This window comes from Pseudopodoces humilis, chromosome 1 (genome assembly GCF_049639895.1).
Source record: "Pseudopodoces humilis isolate 2021_Gansu_Grassland_sample_001 chromosome 1, ASM4963989v1, whole genome shotgun sequence".
Taxonomy (NCBI): Eukaryota; Metazoa; Chordata; class Aves; order Passeriformes; family Paridae; genus Pseudopodoces; species Pseudopodoces humilis.
In genome coordinates this window covers 124,921,064-124,946,115 of record NC_142200.1, presented here as the reverse complement: position 1 = coordinate 124,946,115, position 25,052 = coordinate 124,921,064, and the positions used below count along the sequence as shown (strand labels likewise).

At 36.5% G+C, this 25,052-nt stretch overlaps 1 protein-coding gene across 1 annotated transcript in view; it reads right to left on the bottom strand.

Annotated features, from left to right (window-relative positions):
- Nucleotides 1-25,052, bottom strand: part of THSD7A (thrombospondin type 1 domain containing 7A) — a 267,635-nt gene that overhangs the window by 187,754 nt on the left and 54,829 nt on the right. The window contains exon 3 of the mRNA XM_088053378.1: nucleotides 2,229-2,892. Coding sequence (XP_087909504.1) covers nucleotides 2,229-2,391 — 163 coding nt within the window. The 5' untranslated portion in view covers nucleotides 2,392-2,892. The remainder of the gene's footprint in view (nucleotides 1-2,228; nucleotides 2,893-25,052) is intronic.

Sequence of the window (25,052 nt, the reverse complement as noted above, 5' to 3'; positions counted from 1 at the left end):
ATTCACAGAAGAAGGAAAATATCATCTAAAGTGCATGAGCTCACTATAGTTTAGTTTTGTTTTTCTCTGATACTTTAGCTGAACTCTGTACATCCCATACTACACGTCACTTCAGACCACTGACCAGCAATTCTTCCAGTTAACTTTCTACATCCTCCCACAACTGGAGGAGGAAAACAAAAGAATTCAATACACATCTAAGAAAAAGAGTGTAAAAATTTAATTTGGGGGCAAACACAGATGCAGTGTCATATTCACTACATCTTGTCATTCATCATCTGAAAAGATCCACTTTTGTTTTTCATTACTTGTTTTTCATCATGTTTCCATCTCATCACTGATGTTATGGCTGCAATATTTCTCATTGTAGGCAAAACAGACGGGAGAGGTCACAGAAGGAAAGATGAAGGGAAGAACTAGCGCTTTATTAGGCAAAGTAATTGGAATTATACCTGTTCTACACAAAAGTTTCTTAAGAGCAGTCTTTGCCAGGAAGGTAGAAAGGGGGAGAAGACAAAAGCCAACACAGTTTCCTTCTCGCTGGTTTAACTGACATGACTTCAGAGCACGTGTACTATGTGCAAAGTAAGTGGAGTTAAGTCCACAGCAAACGGACTGCACGTGTTTTCTTAAGCAGTAGCTCACTAGAATTATTATCATCCTCAAACTGCGTTACTATTTTAATATTTTTAAATACAAGTAATTACAGTGTTAAATGGAGACATAATAAAACGCTGGAGAGTTTATTCTGCTGATGCCTAGCAACTTAGGGTAAATGTGAAATGCATTATGAAAATGTTATATTATTACTGTGCCTTTACATAAACCTGTGCACATATATAATCTCTTTTTATGTGTGTGTTGAACATTTACAGATCTGTAATTGAACAGTAAACTGTTTTTAATTTGTCAATGGTCTAAAAGGAAAAAAGGCCACTATCATTGTGTAACCCATCTTGCAGTCAGAAGTGAAAGTTGCAAAGGATTTTCCCTTCTTCAGATTTCTCTTTCTAGTGTTATTGGAAAGCTTGTCTTCTTGTTTAAATGAATTTCCTTTTAATCTTCTCTCTGAGCTGCTGGATAGATGGAGCCTCTTAAAAAATTCAGGATATCACTGTAATTGTAAATTGATCTGCGTCTGTGGCAGAAGGCTGTGTCCCTCCATCCAGGAAAGAGACTGTCTCCTCAAAGTTGTTTTTCAGTCAAATGATTAATTTGCAGTCTCTTTTATTATTGTATTACCCTTTAATGAAAAATAACTTTTTAAACAAATCTACTACTTTTTAGACTGTTTTATTCCTGGCAACATACAGGAAAGTAAGCTAACTGCCAGAACCAATGTGAAATATTTCCCAGTCACAAATTTTTACATTTCCTAAATGACAGTTTGATTCTACTTACATAGGAACTAAAACCAGTTCAAGACAACTAAAATGCACATATTCATCACTTCTTAAGTCCTGAATTAATGTAATATATTAATAGACACAGGAAAATTCCCCACTGATTTTTAATGCAGAGTTAAGGTTGAAACACTGTTATGACTATGCAATCCTTAAAACCGACACGTAACTCATTAGGATCAACGTAGGGGAAATTATCCATCTACCGTGGTGCTGAATCCACATAGCCTATTTGCCTTTGGCTCTTTGGTTATGAGATCTGGCATCACTTGGATTATTTCACCTAATCCATCATTAGCTTTCACGTGTCCTATATACCGCGGAATAAACCTAAATTTAACAAACCCAACTCCCCATCAATTACCACACTGAATATATTACATGTCAGCACAGGACACAAAGATTAGACGTGCTGAACCACATCTTTCTTTGTGAAAATTCAATATGTTTAGAGCACTTTTAATGATGCTGACTCCAATTGTAATAATTGTTCCTTCTCACTGTGGACAGGCACTAATGTTCTGACCTTTATGTACAACACAGAGCTGCCAAACAAAATGAAGAACCTCAGAAGACACAGAAAATATATAAGACATCCCAGTAACAGTGCCACAGACTCACAAATGTGGTGTTTTTTAATTACAATATTTGCCTGCATGGTGGAATCCTGCAAGATGACCTATTTTTCCCTTATAATCCTGCCAGTAAACATTAGTTATTTAGATTAACTTTCTCCCTGCAAATACACAAAGCACACAAAAAGGTTATCACTTACAACAAAACCTCAACACACTGCTGTTACGTTACCGCAGCACCCTGACTTACCAGTCTTCCACAAATACACTGACGAAGTTTGAAATTCACTTTGTGCACGAGCGTCCCAGATTCCCAGCAGCAGCAGCAGCAGGAGAACTCCCAGGCAGCGAGCGGGCACGGCGGGAGCCCCTGGAGCACGGCAGGCAGGAGCGCTCCCCTGGCTCAGCCCCATGCCTCCAGCAGCCCGCTGCCGCCTCCAAAACCCGCAGCACCACCGCCAAACCTTCCCCCGGCGATCCGCCCCTCTTCAGAATTTCTTCACGGGGAGAAAGGGACTGGAAACCTCTCTCCCGCTGTTGTGCATGGCAGGTGAAAAGGAAAAACTGTTTAACACCAGGGAACAATAGAGTCCTCGCTCGCTCTTGCTGCTGCTGCAGCTCCTCGTGCTGGTATGGTGGCCGCTCCACGCTCTTCCATTCAGCGGCTATAGCAGTTTTCCATCAGCTAAAAGCGAGACAGCTGTCCGCAGGGGGCTCCAGCTGACTGAGCAGGTTATCTTGCTCTGGGAGGCAGCAGCAGTCATTTACACCAGCTGGAGAGAGTGAGAGACAGAGAGAAACAGCGATGAGGGGAAACACAAATAGCCCAGCGCTGTAATCTCAGTGCAGAGAGTGACTGCAAAAGGCTGGCTTCCCAGACACGTCTCTCCCTGGAATATCCCAAGTGATACACACTAAGAAGAAAAGAAGAAATCATCATCAGACGTGCTGCAGAAACACAAGTCATTCAACCAGAACAGATATAAACAGAACAATATATAACAATTAAGAGAGCATCAGACATTTGTCCTGATAAAACTATGTACAGTGCATTAACCATTTTGTAAACAACAAAAAAATAAGTGATTACACATGCATTAAACAGGCAATTAAGACCTTAAGAAGCAAAATGGAAGAAAATGTAGCAAAAAAAAAAGAAAAAAAAAATTAAAACACTACCTTTTCTTGCATATATTTATCAAATCTGTTTCAGGTAATGGCATACAGCTATCTGCTATGAGGACAGATGAATATATGTGTATGATAATGTGTATGTATGTGTAAGCCCATCACCCCTGTGGTAGATGAAGTGTGCACATAATATAGAGCACAAGATAACATCCTTTCTTATCCAGCAAGTATGTACACATATATACATGCATAAACATCAACTGTGTAATTTTAAATAATTTGAAGATCAAGTTATCAATCATTTTACATATGAAAGTATGCAGGATACATTAGGCTGTCAAGATGGTACAAAAACGTGGATAGAGACAAAGCTTTTTAAATAGGGATCTTTATCTCTCCCACCCACTATGCAGTGAACAGACACTTTAACAAGTCTAGAGATTGGGCTTCTGACACCTATAAACTGGGAAGCAAATGAGGAATTTTCAAGGAAACCAATATCATATTCAGAAAGTTACATTAAAAATGCAACCAAAAATACACAGTAAGAGGACAGGACCCAGAGCTGAAAAATGATGGAGCTATTGTTGTTTAAAGAAGAAACCTTCAGTCAACCTCTCTTGGGACGCCTGTCATTTTGCACAAGCTTCCCAGACTCAGCCTTTTCACATGCATTAGATTAAAATCAGTTGTGATCAAATAATTCCCAAGTCCTTGCCTGTTTAAATATTCTGACATCAGAGCAAATTAGCAATGTTGAAGGTTGCAAATTCGTCTTTGTTTACTTTCCACTCTGTTACGCCTCTAAGAGGGAATTAAAGGCTCAGGGAGCTATAGCACCATGAGGCTGTGATTAAGAGAGATAAGCAAGTGTGGATTACTGTTCCTCAGCTGTTGAAAAACAGGCAACAATCAGGAGATTATAGGTTGATAAGGGATACATAGAAAGCCATGATCTTAACAAATTTATAGCATCCTGATCCAGAACTTGTACTCAGCTAAAAGCACTTCAGGAGATACATTTTATTCACTTCTACATCGTGCTGTATTCACTTTAAAAAGCATGCTTTCCCCTTCAGCCTTTGCCTTGAACTAGAGAGAACATTGATTTAAAACAATTTTTTTCTGAGTTCATTGATGATTTACATCCATTTTAAAGCTACATCTGTGGTTAAGTTAATCACACACACATTATTTAACAGGCTGTATAGAGGGACTTGAGAATATTTGACATAATAAAAATAATGCCAGCTTCACAATTTATGAAAAATAGGATCAAGAATCTAAGGGCTTAAAGAAGTTTTAAGAACCTCAGGAAATCAATGACAATAGTTGTATTGACTTGCATATTTAAAACATATGTAGCTTATATATTCCTTTGCAAAATTAAGAGTAAAATGTTGGCTTTTTAGACAGAGCTATGTACCAGAGGATGACCCAAGTTTATAGAGAGACTAGGGGAAAAGGCACCCTTTCCAGAGTTATTAAATACAATGGATTCTACCTGGAATTTTTAATGAATGTATAAAGAAAGCCTCTGAGAATATTTTGTACGTGACTCAGATCATCTGGAAACATCATCAGGGAACAGATCATCCATGTAGTTGGCACAATGAATCAAAGTGGGTTTTGACAGCAGAACAAAGCAGCATCATGAGAGAGGGTAAGCACACGTACACAAACACTCAGATATTTTCTTGTATTTATGCAACTATAGGACTGCATACTTCAAAATCACTAAAATAAGATTATTGAAGTAAAATATTTTCACACTACTTTTTATGGTTTTACCATTTTTTCAGTCACAAAATCAAGGAACACCAAAAGAATAATTTCACTTTATTTATTTTTTTTAATTTTTTCTTTTTTTGGTCAGAAGATACAATGAATTAAAACTGTTCAGAAATAGGTCACAGAGACAAAATGGAAGGAATATTTATTATGCAAAAATATTTGTGTGTCTGGAAGAAAAATAAGGATTTCTGAAGAGCTGGTTTTGGGACACAATCACCTCTGCCATACATGCACTCATCTACTACTCAGGACAGGGAAAGGCCAGTGATTCCCCAGGCCAAAGAGCAGGCTGGTGCCTGAAGACACAAACACCAAAACCAACCTCACCAACCTAACTGCAGGAATTAGACTTCTTAAACAAGAGGGAGATTATCCTGATTTTAACTTTCAGTTGCTGTCAGCACACCTTTCTGGGAATGCTGCTGTTAGCCATTTTCAGCCCAGTCCATCTGATGCCCTATTACCCCTCTTCAATTTGCTACAGTGAACATGGCACCTCCCTCCAGTTAACAATGCAACCACTATTTCCAACCCACTGGCAATCTTCTAATAATACTTAACTATCATAATTTGCTAGTTATTTATGGCTTAGACATTCCCAAGTAAATGGTTAAGTATTTCTGAGAAGAAGCCTCTAGACAAAGCTCAGAAATAAACTACAATTGACATTAGTATGCATATCACAAACTTAATAGTGTCATTGTTGTCCCCTAGAGCACCAACACAAGAGCCTCAAGAGATACAATTATTTATTTAGACGTAGCAGTGGCACTTGGGGATATGGTTCAGTGGTGGACTTGACAGAGACAGGTCAAAACCAAATAATCCTATTATTTTATTTGAGGCACTACAGATACAAGTCTGTAAACTACTCACATAATCACTGACAACTTAGCAACTTTTCATTTTTCTGCTAAAAGTATGACTAACCCCAAAGACCTTTATGAAAATGTTTTAAGTGGTAGCCATGAAATATTAGAATAACTTTGCTCACATTTCCTGGCATTAAAGAGTGAGAGGATGACAAAGGAAGCACAAAATATCTTTTGTTTTTTGGAGAGAGAAATGGTAAGACATATATTTCAATACAGAATCAAGCTGGCAGTATTCCTCTGCTACCAGGCAGTCCCATGCTAACACCCTTCTCTTTATGAAAAGCCATGAATAAAAGCTTCAAGATCATATTAACTTATATCCTGATGATGTGGTATATCTACATATAGTAAGGCCAAAGAGCATGCAAAGACTACTAAATACATACACACATTTGTTGCTAGAGTAAGCAATACACAAGATCACTGTTCAGCATCACTTTCATCTGCCTTCAGTTTCAGACTGGTCAAGCCAGAAACTTTTACAGAAGTTTCAGTCCATTTTTATGGATCTACAGAAGATATTTTACAAACTCTCTAACTGTACTTCACTAAACCATCTCTGCTGCATGAGTACTAGACAAGTACAAAAAAACCTCCAGAAGGAGTACTAGGATAGCCCAAATTCTAAATAGTGAAAAATGTTTTATTTCTGGTGCAGAAAAGTCAAAGTTCTCTTCATATGAACTGTGCTAGTTTTGATTGATCTCAAATACTTTTTCCCCTCTTGTAGGTATGAAAATAACAAATATTGCCAAAAACAACTAAGTCACCTATCTCCTATTCATTTAGCTCTATGGTTACAATGACTTTATTATATCCAATGCTCACTGGATAATAGAGTACCAAATATTCCTGAAAAGTATTCTAAATTTGTAAGGTGCTGTTCCACAGCCATATGAATCCAATATGATGCCCTTGGATATATCCATTTCATGGGATGCAGTGATATGGTTGCCCCCCCCTAACTTCTTAACTAGAGAAGTTAGGAAGGTGAAGTGTGTTCCCTTAAATATATGTTTCCTTGTAATATCCATAATCTAGAACAATTCACATAACAGTTAAAAGAAGCTTTTGTTCTCTTCATGCCCTGAAAAACTCATGGGCCAAAAATTCTAGTTCTGCATTTTGTGAGAGCCTTCCATGAAGATACTCTACTAAGGTTGCAAGTGTATTGTAATAATTCTCTTCAGATGGGACCTGCAAGAATTTTGTTAGATATTGAGTACTGCACGATGGAATAATTTGCACAGGGCTCTTTTAATCTTTGCTGCACAGAATTAAGAACTCTTTACCAGATTCAGAAACAGTCTCTTATTTTTCTTCATATCAATTCTAGGGACCCTAGTCATGGAAGCCACAAAAATATGCTAAAAATAAAAAAATCTGAAAAAAAAATATATTATGTTAGTTTTTCAAAATATGCCCACTCCAATCCTGAAGTCCAAAACTACACCTGCTGTGCAAAACTTGCAGCTGAAGTTATTCTTCAGGAATCCTAAACATATGGCCTCTAGATGTCACACTCGACCATGTCATAATACGCTATTATGGATTTCTCTTTTTCGTTCACAGCAGGTAAGAGGCCTTGATTTTACCCTTCCCGGGTATTTATGTCACATCCTCTTTTTGCAATTTTTAAAACAAAAAACAAAACCAACCCAGCCTCTTTCATACAAGTAGTACAATTATTATGGTTTTCCTAGAATAACTGCTTTTGCAAACATTAGAGGTATCATGATGGCTGTCTGTTAAATCTGTTTCATTCTTTTAGATCATGGATTTGGAGAACAAACTATGAACTTTAAGAGTTATATGTGTAAGCCGCACAAAAGTAAGAAAGCATTACATGTACAAAGTGACTGGAGTATAGTAATAAAGCATACTTAAACTCTTCAGTGTTTCTTGTTTACTAAAAAAAATTGCTGCAAGAAAAAGTTATTTTTGAAAAATTAATGAAGATTCTACTTCCATGAATGATTAAAAACATCTCACCATCTAGTTCTGATTTGATAAATGCTTTGTTTTATTAAGATAGCAACTCTTCAATGGATTTATCTTTTTTTAATGCTTTAATTTCATTGTTTTATTATACTGGGGGAAGAAAGGTGATGTTTGTTTGGTTGTTAATCTAGTTCATATCTTGACATTTTCCTAGCTATTCTTTCATTAGTATAGGTGGGTTTTTCAATTGAAAAAAAAAAATAATTGTAAGCAACAAAATCAACATCCTTGGCATGAAATACGCACAGATCACAAATATTCTTTGTAAGGAGAGCACACTGGTACAGCCAGGACGTATGTCTAGAGCTGCTTGCTGGGAGTTCAAGCTGGAGAAATTCAACTAAGAAATCAATGAATTTATCAAGGAGGGCACTCAGCTTTGGATCAAGATACATGATAAAGAAGTGTATTTACCACTTTTTTTTAAAGAAAAAAGTTAGTTTTGACCTGGTAATATAACCAAAGGCTACTGGGCTAAAGAGATCAATATCACTGTGAAATGCAATGGTCCAAGAACTGAAGAAGGTCAGATTAAACTGCCTAAATTTACTTTCTGGCCTTAAACTGGGGAAAAACATTGTCTTTTCTGCCCAGATTACACTGGCTTCAATGCCAACCACATGAAGAAGATCCTATCCAAAGATGAGAACTGGCTGAGAAGATCAAAACTGGTTCCATGATGTTTTCTGTTTTAATAAAAAGGGGGAAAAAATATGCATGAGGAAAATGGTGAATTTTTCACTCAAAAGCTTTTGGTCACCCCTGTTTTGAATAAACTTGAACTTCATTTGTGCTGGGAATGATCAGCGTGCTCTTCCCGTCACAACCTCCAAAGAGATGTCTGCACAAACTACAACCTCCTCTGTAATTGTGATACCAATATGCACTTGCTTACAGAGTGTTGAGGGGAAACAAAATAAGATTGGGTACAAATGTGGAACATAATGGTGGCCTCTAAGCCACTAGGATAGAAAGCTTGGAAAATAGTGATAGGAAGAGCCAAGAAAACAGGCTGAAATCAAGATAAGAAACCTAACTGAAGAAAAAAAAAGATAGCAAGGAAGTAGTGACAACCAGAATTTGTGTGGGTATGCTAAATACTGTTTACTCTTTTAAAACATTAGTTGTGGATCTACAGTTTGCATAGGTATGTGAATAAGACTGCACACAGAATGGAGACTTTTTCATCTAACTTTGGTTACATGCATTTCAGAAAGCCTAATAGGAACTTCACTAATGGGGAAAACAAGCCAACACAGTTGACCATAACTGCCATTTAGGTTTGGACTCCAAACCCATCACACTGGATTTTCCAAGAGGTAATCAAATACAGGATTTTAATGGATCTTTCCAAGTCTGTTCTTCCAATGCGTGCATGTACTTTTGAAATTTGTGTTCCTAAAATCAATGGGAACAGTTACCCCCCCCATGTCTAGCATGAACTTAGGCTGGAAATAAGTGTTTATCTAGACAACAGGCTCACTTCAGGAAAACTCATAGTTTTAAATATAAATAAGTAAAATTATTCAAAGGACCTGAAGAGCAGGCAGGAAGATTTCAAAAACACAATGGAGAGGTAAGTACTGAAATCCCTGGCAAGGGGAACAGAAAGAGAATGAAATAAACAAAGAAAATCAGTGCCCATTATTGCCTTTGAAAATCCTCTCCAGGGAGAGCTTGGTAATATGCACATACCAAATCACCGTAAACAAAAGCCACCTTCAGTCAATTTCAAACCTTTTCCTTATTAAAATCCTATTGATTGATCATTCTTCATCTAAATGTCTGACAAGCCAATTTCCATTTTCAAGGAGGGAAACATTGGTCTTCTTTTTCAGGCCATAAATCACTCAAACATTCTGTTATCAATTCTCAAATTAGTTCAGTAATACAAATTAATAAGAAAATTAAACAAGGCTGATTTCTTTAGTGAGTTGTTCTATTGGTGTAGTTTTTTCTAACTTAACTAATAATTCAGTGGTTTCCAGAAATGCACAGATTCAGTAGTAGTGACAAACACAGGTGGAAATAGCTTTCAATAACTTGTTAACTTCTTAAGAGTCCTAATTTAGCTGGCCAAAAGTACAGCTGTGTGTTTTGTGCTGGCTTCAACAGATGGATAAACAAGAGGAGTGTAACTTCAGTAAACTGATTAAAGTATCTCATACCATTCGGACACAGGGTAAGCTGAGATGAGATTTAAACCATTCTAAATTAATAAATAAGGTTCAGTTAACTAAATAAGCCCTAGGATAGAACCCCATTTTATCGTTAATAATAAGACTTTGCAGAATCTTAGCTTATAATTAAAGCTACAGCCCTAAAGATAGTATCCCAAAATAAAACCTTCCCTCTGTAATACTATCTAAAACTTCACAATCCTGTTCCATTATATGGTAGCTGCTTTAACTGGGAGATAGAAGGCAAATCTCTTCCTACTGATCACTCTTACTATTGAAAATTCTAGGTCACTCACTAAAGTCAGCTCTGGAGCAAACTACAATGAAAAAGTAAATCTAAATAAGGAAGGCCACAAAGATAGCAAATTCTAAGTGCATATTAATCCAAGCAAGTGACCATTTCAAAACACACAGACTGCAAAATGCTGAGCTGTGTTAACAAAATCTCCCATTCTCTTAAGTGCTGTCTTTTCTTCCTCCTCTGCTGCTGTGCCCCATCCTCACCTCCATTTTATTGCAGCAATATTTCTATGGAAAAATAAAGCAAGTAGCCAAACCTGTGCACTAAGATACCTGATATCACAACTACATATAACTGAATTTTCTGCATATACATCATGATGCATAATACATTGTGTACTGCTGAAAAATGTATCTTAAATTATCAGCATTACTATTACAACTAAAGCCTCATTCAAAGGGATCAAACCAAGCTTAAGGTGATGTGATACTTTCAGGATGGAAAAAAACCCATAAAATTGGCACCAGTGCCTTTCCCTGTGATGACAAAATATGATATAGAAAGTTTTCTCCAATCATTCTTACGTTGGTGTATCTGAAAATAGGATTAAGAGTTTCGCAAGTAACTGTAAGTGTGAGCTCTGGTACTTATACAGGTTTTTCCTGTGCGACTCAAAACTTTACTTGGTCTAAATAACTGACAGTTGCATCTATACACTCTCTGCAGAATATAAGACAGCTTAATTTGATATACTGCTCACTGAAGGAAGAAATGGTGTGGAGGAGATTCTCAGTGACAGAACCATTATTGAAATATTATAGAAACCTGCAAAGCAGTTGTGTCTAGATCAGCATGCAGCTGAGTTGTTACCATCCAGTAGATAATGTAGATGAGTAGAGCATGATTTCCCTGCAACAAGGAAATTTAATTTGCACAGATAAAGTAGTGTGGAGAGCATTAAAAATTTGAAGCATTAAAAATTTTGTGATTTTGTAACCACAGTGGCAATGTTTGAATGATGCTGAGTTCAGGTAAATAGGTTGACATGATATACCAGTGGGGGAAAGAAAAAAAAAAAAAAAAAAAAAAAAAGATTCATCAAGTATAAAGCAAAAGTCAAATTTCACATAAAAATCTGTTTCCTAGATGTATCAATAGGAAAAAAAGTAAGTTATTATGCTTTTATATCAATTATTTAAATAACGCAATTTATTTTAGCTTAAATTCTCTTAGTCCCCATATATAAATACAGATATAACACACAACTTCAGTTGCCTGGCTGACATATCAGTGCTTAAGTATAAGGTTACTTTTCTGAGACAACCCACACAGTGAAAGGAAAATAGAAATTTTTGCAATATGTTGCTAAATTACTCTCACCACCAGGTCCACCTCCACCCACTTCCTGCAGATACTTCTACATATGCTCAAATATCATCAAATACGTCTCCATCAGACAATTGACTCAGAGGTATTTTCAATCCTTAAGTATGTACAAAAGCTATTTCTAGTGTATTACTATTTAGTATTTTTCTTTATCAACCCCAAAACCAAATAATTCAGACTTTCACATGAAGAAATATGAAGAAAACAAAAAATATATTCTGTTTCCTCCAACAGCTGTTAGAAAAACTTTATAAGCAATGCGCTTTGGAAACCTTGGAGGATAACTGAATGTTAAACGCCCAGATCATTTTAGTCCTTTCTTCTTTCTACAGGTATACAAGCAAAACCATAACATATGTAGAAATTTTCCCAAATCTGGTTATTGTACGTGGTCTTATTTAAAGGAGGTTAAATATCTTATGGTCTTTGAATACATCTTAAACACTGAAACTCACTGAAGAGCCAGACACATTGTACCTCACTTAGGCTTAAGGAGGGTGCAACGCAATAAATTCATGTCCTGTAAAGCTAAAGGGTTGCCATAGCAAAGACTATACCCTATACTGACAGGATTCAGGAAAGAACTCCATTATATCAAACACTTTAAACATGCACATCCATACACAAAATCCTTCCTCTGTCAATAACTGGTTGACTGACCAACAAAATGCTTGATTTCCAACCTCGTGAATCTGATGCCTTGAGAAGGCTGACCTAGAACAGAGGCTAGACAGAGTTAAGAATAAAGTAGGTATTTATTGAAAGGCCTTAAAGGACACACCTTGAGCAGTACAAGAGCCTGGCCAGGGCTACACCCAAGATGAACAAAAAACTGGTCACCAAATGGATGACCGCTCATGAGGTCTCACATTTTTATAAGTTTTGGTCCATCTGCATATTTGGGCTAATTGTCCAATTACAGCTTCAGATTATGAAGTCCCAGCCTTCTTGTTTTCTCTCTTCAGTCTACCGTTGTTTATGGTTTTGGGCCTGAAACTTGTAATGATTGTCCTTGGTATCAAGCTGTAAAAGGAATTGTTTTGTCTACCTGCCCTGTGAAGGGAGCTCACTAACGCTTAATATGAAGCTCAAAACTACACACCTAGGCAGCACAGAATATGAAAAATATGAAAGCTAAAACTTAAGGCATCAAATCAATATTTATTTTTTTTTTCATATGAAGCTTAACTATATTGAGTTATTTGATTGCAGTGATATCTGAGAAAAAATATTCTTGATTTGCAGGTAGGCCATCTGACAGGACTTTCTCTAAACACCCAATACTTAATTTTCATATCTGAAGGGACTGGTGAAGTACAGTAAAGGTTCCCTGCTTCTGTTAGAAGTTCAGGCTTCTGACTTCATCTCCTAAGTTTTCTAAGTGCATACATAGTTTTGACACAGGGAAGAACCACACATCTTGAATGTTTGACAGAAAGAAGGAAAAAACATCTTCCAATCTCTTTTCCATGTATGCAAGATGAAAATTGCAATTATCTTTGGTCAGGACAAAATATCTCCTTTCCACCGAACATTTAAAATTTTCAAGGAGATCTGTTACAGGAAGATTTTCACAGTGCTGTCTTTGTAAGGGATTCTACAGAAAGAAAAATAATTGAAATGTTAATAGGGGATGGCATTTTCACTACATTCACAGTTGGCACATAATACAGATATCCACTTTCATTTTTTTCCCCACTTGAAAAAAAAAACTGCACTAATTCCCTTTCTCTTCTGCGTTTCATATTCTGTTTCAGGTTCTGATGCTTATGCTAATTATAATTTCAAGCAGTGATCTTGATAGTAGCAGTAGACATGATATCACAATGAAGCAATCAAAAATTAGTTTATTTGGCTTTGTATAATGGAATACAGAAGAGTATTCATTTGATTTCAGAATGGATCATTAGCCATTGTATTCTTAAACCATTTAAGAGAAATAATTTGAAATCAAACAATAAATAAACCTAATGCATACCTCTAAGGAGAAAGTAATTAAAACAGATAGCAAACATTTGCTTTATTGTTTCTTCCCCCCCTCTAAATTATGATTTTTGCAACAGTTCTTTAAAAGGCTTTCACTTAAACTGCATTGCAAAAATGAGATCATATTCATTGTATGCTCTTCATTAACTCAACTGATGGTGTTTTAATTCCTGCAACATACAGAGTCTGATGTTCGTTTTGCAATCTGACACAGCTAGTGTGTGCTGAGAATAATTAGCTTCACTATCACAGAACAAATTCTTTCTTTGCAAAGCACACACCCCATTTTTTAACAAAGATTGTTGGAAAACTTTGAAGGTTTTTCTTGTTTTACACAGAAACAACTCTTTCATTATTAATTAACTTTTCTGTACCCTGATTTTCCCTAATGAACTAATAATCCATGTTCTATCTGCTAGTAAACACTAAGAACTAAAATATGAGAAATGACACTTAGTACTAAGTGTTATGTCTGCTCTACTGAAACACATTTGATTATAAACAGTAAATGTAATTTAAAAGACTAAGGATTAACCAGAGAGAAACAAGCAAGGAAATTCATTACAATTTACCAATTCTTTACAATGTCCTTTCTGATTATTGAACTATGATTACATATTGCCTAAGACTTCCCATAGAAAGCCAAGCACCACACCCATAGTTCCATGAACATATTATGTTAACATATGTGGGTATATAAATGAAGTTAAACAGTTACAATATTTCAAAATATTGTTCTACTCAACCTATTCTCAGAACTATAATATGGTATTCATGATGTGACATCTGGAAATGTGCCTTATGTTACAATGTTATGAACATCGGTACAGGGCATGAATCAGCAAGCACCAGAGTAACACCTGAAAGTCAGCAAAGGTGCAACCCTATGCCACTGTGGGCTGATTTCACGGGCGGTCTGAGGCTGGCTGGCTAACACACACACACAGATTGTGGGGAAGCACAGGTTACACACAGGCCCAGTAGCTTGCAGATGCAGTGCCCAGATTTGGAGAAGCACAGGCTGCTACTAATCCACTGCCCAAAGCCTGACTCTGGGACCAGTCAGAAAGAATTCTGCCTTCTTGCCTCTCCTCTTCCCAGCTCAGTTGTGCCAAGTCACTGCAGTGCTAAGTGGGGCACGCGTCAGGTGACTTTCAAGATAAGCATGTTTGTGTTTGCACAAGTGAGATTTCCTGCACAGAGCCCATCCTTCCTTGTTTGGTCCACTAACAAACTGAGCACAACAGCACTCTATTGCCTGGAGTTCAGCTCCTCCTCTCCCCATCACAACACAGGCAGAATCTTCTCCCCAGATCTGGTATTTTTTGTTCCCCATGCCAGAAATAACATTTAGACCTTGTTGTATTCCCTAAAAGCCTAAAGCAAAAGAACTAATTCTGCAGTCCAAGAATTAGATATTCCAGAATATCTCTTATTCCTTACTCCCCTCACCAATTATATTCAAGGTGTTTTTGCAGAAGTAGTATCATTAATCTCTTTGTGTGGCAGTATAACACTGTAGGTTCCAGGAGTTAGACACAGTCATTGGCATTTAGGCCAATCACATGTCCTTGAATACTACTCACATGGGAGAAGGCAGTTACTGTGACCTTCAAAAAAAAAACCCATGCAATGCTAATGTTGCATCCAGAAACAGTAATTAGGGTGGGGTTTTTTTCTGACCAATATATGATTGTCATCATCACAGGATACAGCTGTAATCCTAGCCTATTCTCAAAAAAAAAATTACTTGGGCGAGAGCAAGAGAAAAAAACACCAAAAAATACATAAATGAGAACTATTAACAGAACTGAATGGTCTTCAGACCTCCTACATAAAGAAACAGAAACACCAACCTGAACTAGGGCCAGTAGATAAACTCAGAAAGTTGATCATGTTGAGATGTAGCCACCTGTACATAAAACTACCAAACCAAATCTGACTTTTCTATCACATGCTGACATTCTACATAGACCAAGTAAAAAGTTTAGAAACAAAACCAAAACATAAACAAAACAACAGCAACAACAAAGATAGAAACAAAAAACTTCAAAACCCAAACCAAAGGCCTCTAAATCCCAAACCCACCCTTGAAATAAGCACAGTGGTGGCAAATGACCCACCTGAGCCAGTCCCTCAGCACACAAGGTACTGTCCCACAATGCTGAGGCAAACATTAACCCTCAGCACCTTGGACAGAGGTTTAGGGAAGCTCTGCTGATGTCAAACCCTTTTCTGCTTCTATTTGCTCATTTAATGGAGCCCAAGGACCATCTTGACAGCATACTCCTCGTTCTTACATCAACATTTGGCAGTTAATATACAGGCAGAGCTAGTAAAAAAAAAAGCTTTATGTCATCCACTCCTTGATACAGAAACCATCAAAGCCTAAAATTGTGCTCCATTTTTTTTACATACATTAGAGAGACACTGTAAAAATATTACCCTTTAAACTTTCTAATTATTTTACAGGAAATAAAATATTGTCTTTGAGCTGTATCCTCGTTGTCCGCAGAAGTTAAATTATTTCTTTTGCTATTTCTCCTTTATATATTAGAACAAGTCATAATACCAAATGAACAGAAAATAAATTGAACAGCTGGATTAATTTAATTAGAATAATAGAATCATAGAGTAGTCAGAGTTTGAAGGGACTCAGACTGGACTGAAGGGACTCAAAGAAACACTGGCCCAAAATTTACACCATGTGCATAACAGCATTCCCTGAAAGCTCCTTGAACTCTGCCGGACTTGATGCTGTCATCACTTTCCTGGGGAGCCTGATCCAGTGCCCACCCTCTCAGATAAGAACCTTTTTCTAATATCCAACATAAGAACCCCTTTACACAGCATCCTGCTATTCCCTCGGGTCCTGCCACCAGTCACCACAGAGAAGACATCAGTGCCTGCCCCTCCACTTTCCCTCATGAGGATGCTGCAGACTATGATGAGGTCTCCCCTCACACTTGATAAAAATCTATTAAGAATACAATTGTTTTAGTAGAGGTGAAAATAATATATTCACTTCCATCCTGATTAATGTAATAAAATATTATCAAATTTGTTTGAGTTTATCGAAAGGGAGAACAGAAATCAGAATCACTACAGTATCAGTGAGTCTACCTTAAAAAACAGAAGAAAAGCTCAGCATTGTAGAAAAAGATTGTCTGCAGGGTCTTCCCTTGGATGGTAAAATTGGTCACATTTATAATAAAACATTACACTACTTCTAAGATGAAAGGAAAGGGGGAAAGGCAAGAGAAAGGGAAAGTTATTATTTCAACAATATGAAACAATTGTGATTTTATTGACCCAGTTTAAATTGTTATTCTTAAAGCCAGTGTAAGCACAGTTAAATTTAAACCTCTAATTATCATGTAGATTATACTCAGATGAGACATAGGAGAAATTTTGCTGATGTTCACTGCAAGAAATCAATACAAAACTAAAAAAAAAAAAAAATATTTCAAAGATGCTCTTAAAAACAGACTTAAAAATTACTATTTGGATCCACCTGCAGGCCATTTCAGAAAGACTGTAGCTGAGGGGATGAGACAGCAGGGAAACCCATTCAAGCTGATCCAATTTAGATATGCAAATTTTATCTTGTGTGTTTGAAAAGAACATTATGGCACAGGATAATTTGCACCTTGAGTTCCAAAGAATAATATTTCTAATCTAATGGAAACATGCCTCCATTGTTCACTTTCCCACTCTCCAGGTTCAGGCCAATCTACTGCTCTCCTACCCATTTGAAACTGCCCATGAAACTTTTCTTCTCCATATTTGAAACAATTAACTAACACTAAAACAACAAAACAACAACAAACCCACAAAACAGAAAAGACAAAACAAAAGGAAAATAGGTATTCATTCTAGTAGTTACCTGAAGAACAGCAATGTTATAAGTGGCTGACTGATGAATGATACAACCTGAAACAGTAATGGGCCTCACGTAATTTCCACTCTAGGGATGAAATGCTAAATGAAACAAATGCAGTTCAAGATCACATCTTTGACACAGTGCACTGTTACCTTATTTTTGTCTTTGTTTTTTCAAGTAGTGATATTAGCTTAGTGCTAAAGTTTTGTAAAAGCTGCACATGGTTTGGGATGTTTCAGTGGGAAATGTTTCAGTGGGATGTTTCAGTGGGAAATGTTTCAGTTTCATTTCTAAATCACAACATTACTAGACACATAAATTCATACAGAAGAAAATTAAAATATGTGAACTGCAGTAGCAGAAGTGTAACTTGTACCTAAGTAATACTTACCATTATCATACACTACTATAATTTTAAACCCAAAAAAGAAAAAATCATAAAAATTAAAGCGCAAATTAAAATTTTGAAATCATTGAAAAAAACCTTGAGTTTTATGAAATTCACGTTTCAGATTGCCTTTAATTTAAAAGGTAAACTATTCAGTTTCACTACATTAAGAAGCACATTTTGAGGTAAATGGAACACCTTTGTGGAACCTCTCCCACTTCAAACAGGTACAAGACTTATCTCACATTCATCCACTCTTTTCACAGTGGTAATAACACAACTAACATTAAGAATTGCTGGAGATAACAGTTACAAGTCCTTTACCTATTAACCCAACTATACCTGACAGTCCATTAACAAAGGTCAAAAAAGAAAAACAAAGATTTTAAAAAGAAGTTGTCTCCAGACGTTCACTACGCACAGCTGGTCAGGCTGACAGTTTATTAAAAATACAGCTCTCCAACTACAAATCCCAAACGGGACAGATTGGCAGCAACAGAAACCTGGAAACTTAAATTTCCAGGAGTATGTCTGCTCCCATCACACTGCCTCTCAGTTTTTTAGTAAAGATCAAAGTAACTTTGTAATGTGCAAAATTCATATTTATATTGTAATCACACCATAACCGCAGGTCATGTAAACAAAAATGCAATTAGAAGGCAGACCAGCAAATAAAAGGTTAATCTGCTGAAAATGAGCCCAATCCAGGACTCCTCCTATGCTCTCCATCCAAAACAATTACTGGAATGGCCCTAGTCCTGATATTAGTGGGAGCTGGCACAGACTGTGAGCCAGGAAATCAGCACAGGAAAAGTGCAAGACCTACGCTTGTGCTCTCCAAAACAGAAGAGCCGCAACAATAACTCTGTAACAGTAAGTTTTAAGCACCCCATTAAATAGTGCAAAAGAAAGAGTTCTGAGGGGGCTGTGCTGCCATGGCTTGCTGGACAATGAATGAGCTGAAGGGGCTCAGCAGTAGGCAAAACTGTGGGCTGTGGTAAAAGACCCCTCTGTGGGAAGAGGAAATGGAAATGGATGGGGCATCAGGAAGCCTTCCACTCTCCATCAGATGGCAGCTAAACCTGCAGTGTGTTAGATAGGCTGGACCTTGTCTTTAGAGGAGATATTCCTCTACCACAGAGTTTTATATTAATAGTACCTTCATAAAATACCTTTTTAATTTGTGCCTGATTCCAAATTGCTACCTTAACCATAGCTTAAGTCTCATGAACATGTAAGGAAAACTGAGGAAATTAAAATAATTCAAAATTTATTAAGTAACTCATAAATTTTCACACTTTGAAAGGGCACAGAGGAGCTAAGTTGTAAGAGCACTCAATTTGTATGGGTTAAAGAATTCACTTGACACCCCTTTGAGCCAAAAGCACCTAGCCACATGGCTGAAATTAGAACTATTTGCATCTTTTTAGCATCCCTCAACTGCTGTCTTCCTCACCTCTGCCATTAGGTTGCTTTCAGCTAGGACTTCTGTGGCTGTGATGCAGGATTTTGAACATAGAAAATGCTTTAGCTAAATTAATAATTTCAAAAATAAAAAAGGAGAAGTGTCTTTTTTTGTGGATGTTAAACTTTATAAAAGATGAAAGTTTCCAGACATTTCAGTCAGCACTAGAATTCAGAAACTAGCAAAACTTGTATCTTACTGTGTCACAATTTGCATTTCTTCTGTTTAGATACCAACTTGATAAAATTTCATTTATACAATATGTTAAATCTGTACAGTAATTATGTTTTTCAAAATCCTATTACAATTAACACTTTCCTTTCCTACTTTAAATATAGCCCTCCCTTTCCTGTTAAATGTGCTTTCCAAGAAGATTGAAACAATTTCCTCTATATATTTTTCACAGGGCAAAGGGAAGAGTAAGACTCAAGATTTAAAAACAAATCCTTTGACAGGAAACAAACTCTTCAATTGAATTAACAAGTTACTTTAATTTTATTACACCAACTTATGTAAGTAGCAAAGCACCAAGCCACAATTAAGGGGGAGAAAAATCCCTCTGGGAAAATAAAAAACAAATTGGAAAAAAATCATCTTTTAAACATATTTCCCAGATCCACCTATTACACATTAGTTTGTGGTAAAAATAAGGAAGGTGCATGTAGAAGCAGACAGATTTTCATTAATTCCAACTGTATTCTGTGTTTCAATATACATCATAAATAAAAAAGGAAATTCAACTCTTCCAAAGTGTTTCTAGACTAAGCTTTTACTCACTTCAATCATGTCATCCACTTCACTCCTGTAATTTAAAATTGATCATTCTAAGAATAAATCCTGAAATATTTTCTTGAACTCCAGGGAGAAACTTATGCCAAGATGAAAGACAAGAATTTTAATTAGATAAGTCAAAACTCTTGTTATAGCTACTACTTTGGTATTTTACGTGGTCCTTAATTCAGAGTAGCTGCTCACCATTGCCTTTCAAATCTACCAGATTATCCAGGCATAAGAACACTTGCAGGCCAGTAAATATTTGCAGAATAGCCTCTGTTTTAGTGATTAACAATCCATAAAGAGATTTTAAGCAAAGCTGCCAGTTTAATCTAGCAGGGCTTTGCATCCAGTGTGCCAGACTGAGTCCGACAGTTTTAGTAGCAAGGCAATGATGCAGCTACAGCATCTGAACTAAGGCAGTGCATTTTTAAGAACCCAGGGGAGTTACAGCCCCATTTACTCCATCTGTGATACACCACGGGGGAAAGAGAAGCAAGGTTTACTACGTACTTATCTACAAAATATGTTGTCAAGCAGTTATGTTCAGTACACAGAAGTAAGTATAATGTTTGTAATGTGTATAAAACATCTGGAATATGATTATTTTCAGCACAAATAAGCAATTTTTTCATATTCTGACATGAAGTGTTTTTATAACAGCATTCAGTCATTCCATGTAATTTCTGAGACCAAAAGTTTTCATTAGAGCTGACAGTATATTTCTTCATAGTGAAGCCACAAAGGTTTTCCCCTTTACAAATAAACAGGCCATTGTGGCCAAACCAAGATAAAACCTCCGAGATCACTCAGGCTGATGTGCAGGGCGGGTTATTCTTGCCCTGCTCTACCTTATGTTTTCCATTCATTATTGCACTAACACAGGGTTGAATATATGAGAAGTTTCTCCTGGCTTTGTAAAGCAGGACTTCACAACAGTTCCATATGTACCCTTACAGAACTCTCCAGCTAAAGACATCTCTCCACTTTACCTATGCCATTGGTGAAGGGTTATACTCCCCTGGCAGCAATCTGACCCCAATGGACAGAACTCAACTCCTAGAGTGATAAATAGAATTGATATGCACAATACATTTTTTTAAATAAAACAGAGCAAAATCCCCTTTTCATTTAACGCAACACAACTAGAGAAATGCACAAAACACAATTCTTACCTTTTAAAATAAGCTTGAAGCTAAAGCTGCTCTCCCAGCATTAGCAAAGGTGATGAACCCTAAATATTTTCAATTTAAATTTGTCATCAATCTGTTGGCACCAGGAAGACAGAATTCTAATTTCATGAAGTCACATTATATGTCAGAATTTGACCTATTTTCTCCAAATTGAGGTGAACATGGTATGTTTAAGTAGATATTGCTTAGATATTGGCTCTAATACCCACAAGCTCAAGTAAATATGTACAAATAAATCCGCAACAGAAAAGCTGTGTTATAGTAAGTGAACTGATCCATCACCATATCACAGTGTTTTCAGTTTGATAAGACCTTAGAATTTATTTTTATCAAAAATAATAGATCATCTGAAAAGAAAGAGACAATGAGGAAAAATTAACCAAAACAATGGTTGAAATAGCATTACTTAATTTTAGGACAGAGCACTGGCCTGGTTGTTCAAATGCTGATCTTTCTGAGTTCTCTTCCCATAACACTGATCTACTTTTTAGCTCAGGTTCTTTCTTCTTCAGTGACTTCTTGTTGAACTGAGATTTGCATCTTTACTATACTCATAAATGACTTCCATAGGTATTTCCACACCAGAAACTTTCTTTTGAGATTTCTTTGATAAGGCTGCACTCATTCACCAGTTGTACTCTCAGTACAGAGTAAATGACAACTCTTACACTAGAGAAGTATTTCCATATACTTTCAACTAATATTTTAAAGACCAGCCTCCATTGCTGCATTCTACAGAACACTAGTGTTTACAGTTGTGGGACAAGCTTGCACAGATTTGTGCACCAACAGTAAACTTAGCTTTAAATATTTACAGGAATAACAATTCTCAAAACAGGACGTAAGACTTCTATTTTCTTTTCCTTTTTTTAATATTTTTTTTTCTGTATCTTGTTCATAGAATCACAGAATGGTTTGGGTTGGAAGTTATCTTGAATATCTAGTTCAAATCCTCCTGCTATGGACAGGGACACTTTCCACTAGACAAGGTTGCTCAAAGTCCCATCCAATCTGGCCTTAAACACTTCCAGGGATAAGACAGCCACCACTTCTCCGGACTACTGATTCAAATGTCTCAGCACCATCACAATAAACAATTTCTTCTTAATATCTAATCTAAACTTACCCTTTTCCACTTTAAACCCATTCCCCCCTTGTAAAAAGTCCCTCTCTGGCTTTCTTGCAGGCCTCCAGTAGGTACCAAAACGTGCAATAAAGTCTCCTCAGAGCCTTCTCTTCTCCAGACTGAAAAACCTCAACTATTTTAGCCATTCCTCACAGGAATGGTGCTTCAGACCTCTGAACATCTTCATGGCTCTCCTCTGGACTCACTTCAATAGGTCCACATGCTTGTGCTGAGGTCTGCACAGATGGATGCTGCTGAAGTCCATTTGGGAGTATCATCAGAACAGAGAGCATCCCCCAAACTGCTGGTCATGCTGCTTTTGATACAGCTCAGGCTTTCTGAGCAGCAAGCACATACTGTGTGGGCATGTCAAACTTCTTATGTGCAAACACTCCCCAGTCCTTCTCCTCAGGGATGCTCTCAATCCATTCTCCACCCAACTCGTATTTGTGCTTGAAATTCTCCCAGCCATGTTGAACTTCAAGACATTCACATGGGCTCACCTCTCAAACATGTCAAAGTTCCTCTGGATGGTATCCCTCCCTTCCCTCCACTCTCTCCTCACACACACCTCGGAGTCATCAGCAAACCTGCTGATCATCAGCAAAGATGCTAAGCAATGCTGGTAATTGCTAAGAAATGGGACTTCACAGAAAAGACAAATGTCTTGTACCAGTTAGTGTTGCTGCTCAGAACCCATGATTTTGCACTACAATAAAGTTTATGTTTACTGAGGATATCTGTATAAAGATACACTGTTTGTAAATCCATGGTTTCTAATTATTCTAATAAAGCATCTCAAGAATGCTGACTACACACAGAGAAATTATATTAGTAACGTTTCAGTCTTCAGTCCTTTGAAACTACAGGTTACTGTTTAAGAAATTCATATATGAGTGGCTTCTACTGTTTTCAAAATAATAATAAAATTTGGAATAAATCCAAATGTACTGTTGTGAAATCTCACAGTCAAGGTCACTAAAGGTTATTTTAGGCTAATTTTGTTATGCAAAATATGAGACTTCTAAGCTATAAATGACTGCAAAATTATGACTCTATTAAGTGCTTGAAACTCTTATTAACTTATAAGTTGTAATACTACAACTTACGTCTTACCTATGAAATTCATAAACATATTCATTAATATGTGAGAGCACATATAAATTAAAATGGATTCATATAACTCCATCATTCTACCTGGAGTTTGTTGGTGTTGTTTTTGGGTTTTTTAGTTTCCAGTGTAAGAAAAATATCAGACAGTTCAAGCATGGCATTATATTACAATGTGTTCCTGGAGAGTTCTCATACTTATCTCTCATTGTTATTGCAACAACTACCATTTCATTATCAATACTTTCATTATCATGCCAGGGAGGCATGAAAGTTAATGGAACACATGTCCTAATCCTGAAAGGACAGACTGACACTTCGAATTAAGATAAAAGCAAAAGAGGAACATATTAACAGACAAATATTGTAGGAGGTACTGGGGGAAAAAAAAAACAAACTTAAAAAGAAATAGAAATCCATATAGATGTCTTGCTAGTGATGGAATGCCTATTTGTAGTCCTGACTTCTATGACTCTGTCACTGAAAAAAAAAAAAAAATACGAGCACTAAGTCAAGGAATAATTATAACATAGGAGACAAATAAAAAAATACAGAGATGGATTTATTATCCATAAACCAGAAGTCCTACAGAATTACATAGTGCATTGATTAATTTGTAGTCCAAGCAAACTATATACTGAAAGAGATAAAGATTTAATTTCATTACTGGCACCCATGGACATGCCTCTCCTTAAGATTCAGTTATCATACTGAATCATATGTAGGATCTTGTTTCATGTGGAAAAACAGAAAAAGAATTAAGCTAACATGAACTACAGAGAGAAGCCACTAAATATTACCAAAGGAAACCAAAATAAGATAACTCAATGTTTAAATTAAATACATATGTTTCCATTCATATAGTAGACCTTACAACAAAAAATATATGGCTATACAAGAGGGGTCTGAGATTAATTACAGACTGAATAGGTATAACAGATACCTCTAAAGCTATTTTGTAATTCACCTTGTATTGCAAGATTTATTTTTTATTTAATTTTTCTGATTATTTCCCTGCATTTCTATATAAATGCATGTTTCCTATATGTAGGCTCCTCAGAGAGGCTAGTTGGCAGACATGGAAGCCAAGACTAACCACTGAAAAACCACTAAAAATAAATATTATCTGAATGATATACTTGTATAAAGTGTGCTCAGAAGTAGCATTCTCAATCACTGTATGAAGGCAGATGGAAATTACTATCTGCTTGTCCTTCAGAGTTTACCTGCCTTATTTCTAAAAGCAGCAAAACAAAACCAAAGAAAATAAGCTTACAATTATAATTTCAAGCATGCTACGGGTATAGCATGAAGATGCTAATTTGGATTATACAATAAAATGTCAACAGAACTATCTCCTCTGTTTGTTTACACTTCCTTGCACCTTTTAGTTAAAAATTTTTAGTTTAATCCTTGCAAAAATATATGCTCCACCTCTATGAGGCCTTCCTTCCACTTTGTTCAATTACCAATTCCAGTTATTTACCAAAAGCTAACTTACCTTATGCAGATTTAACAACTTTACACATGTGTTTATAAAT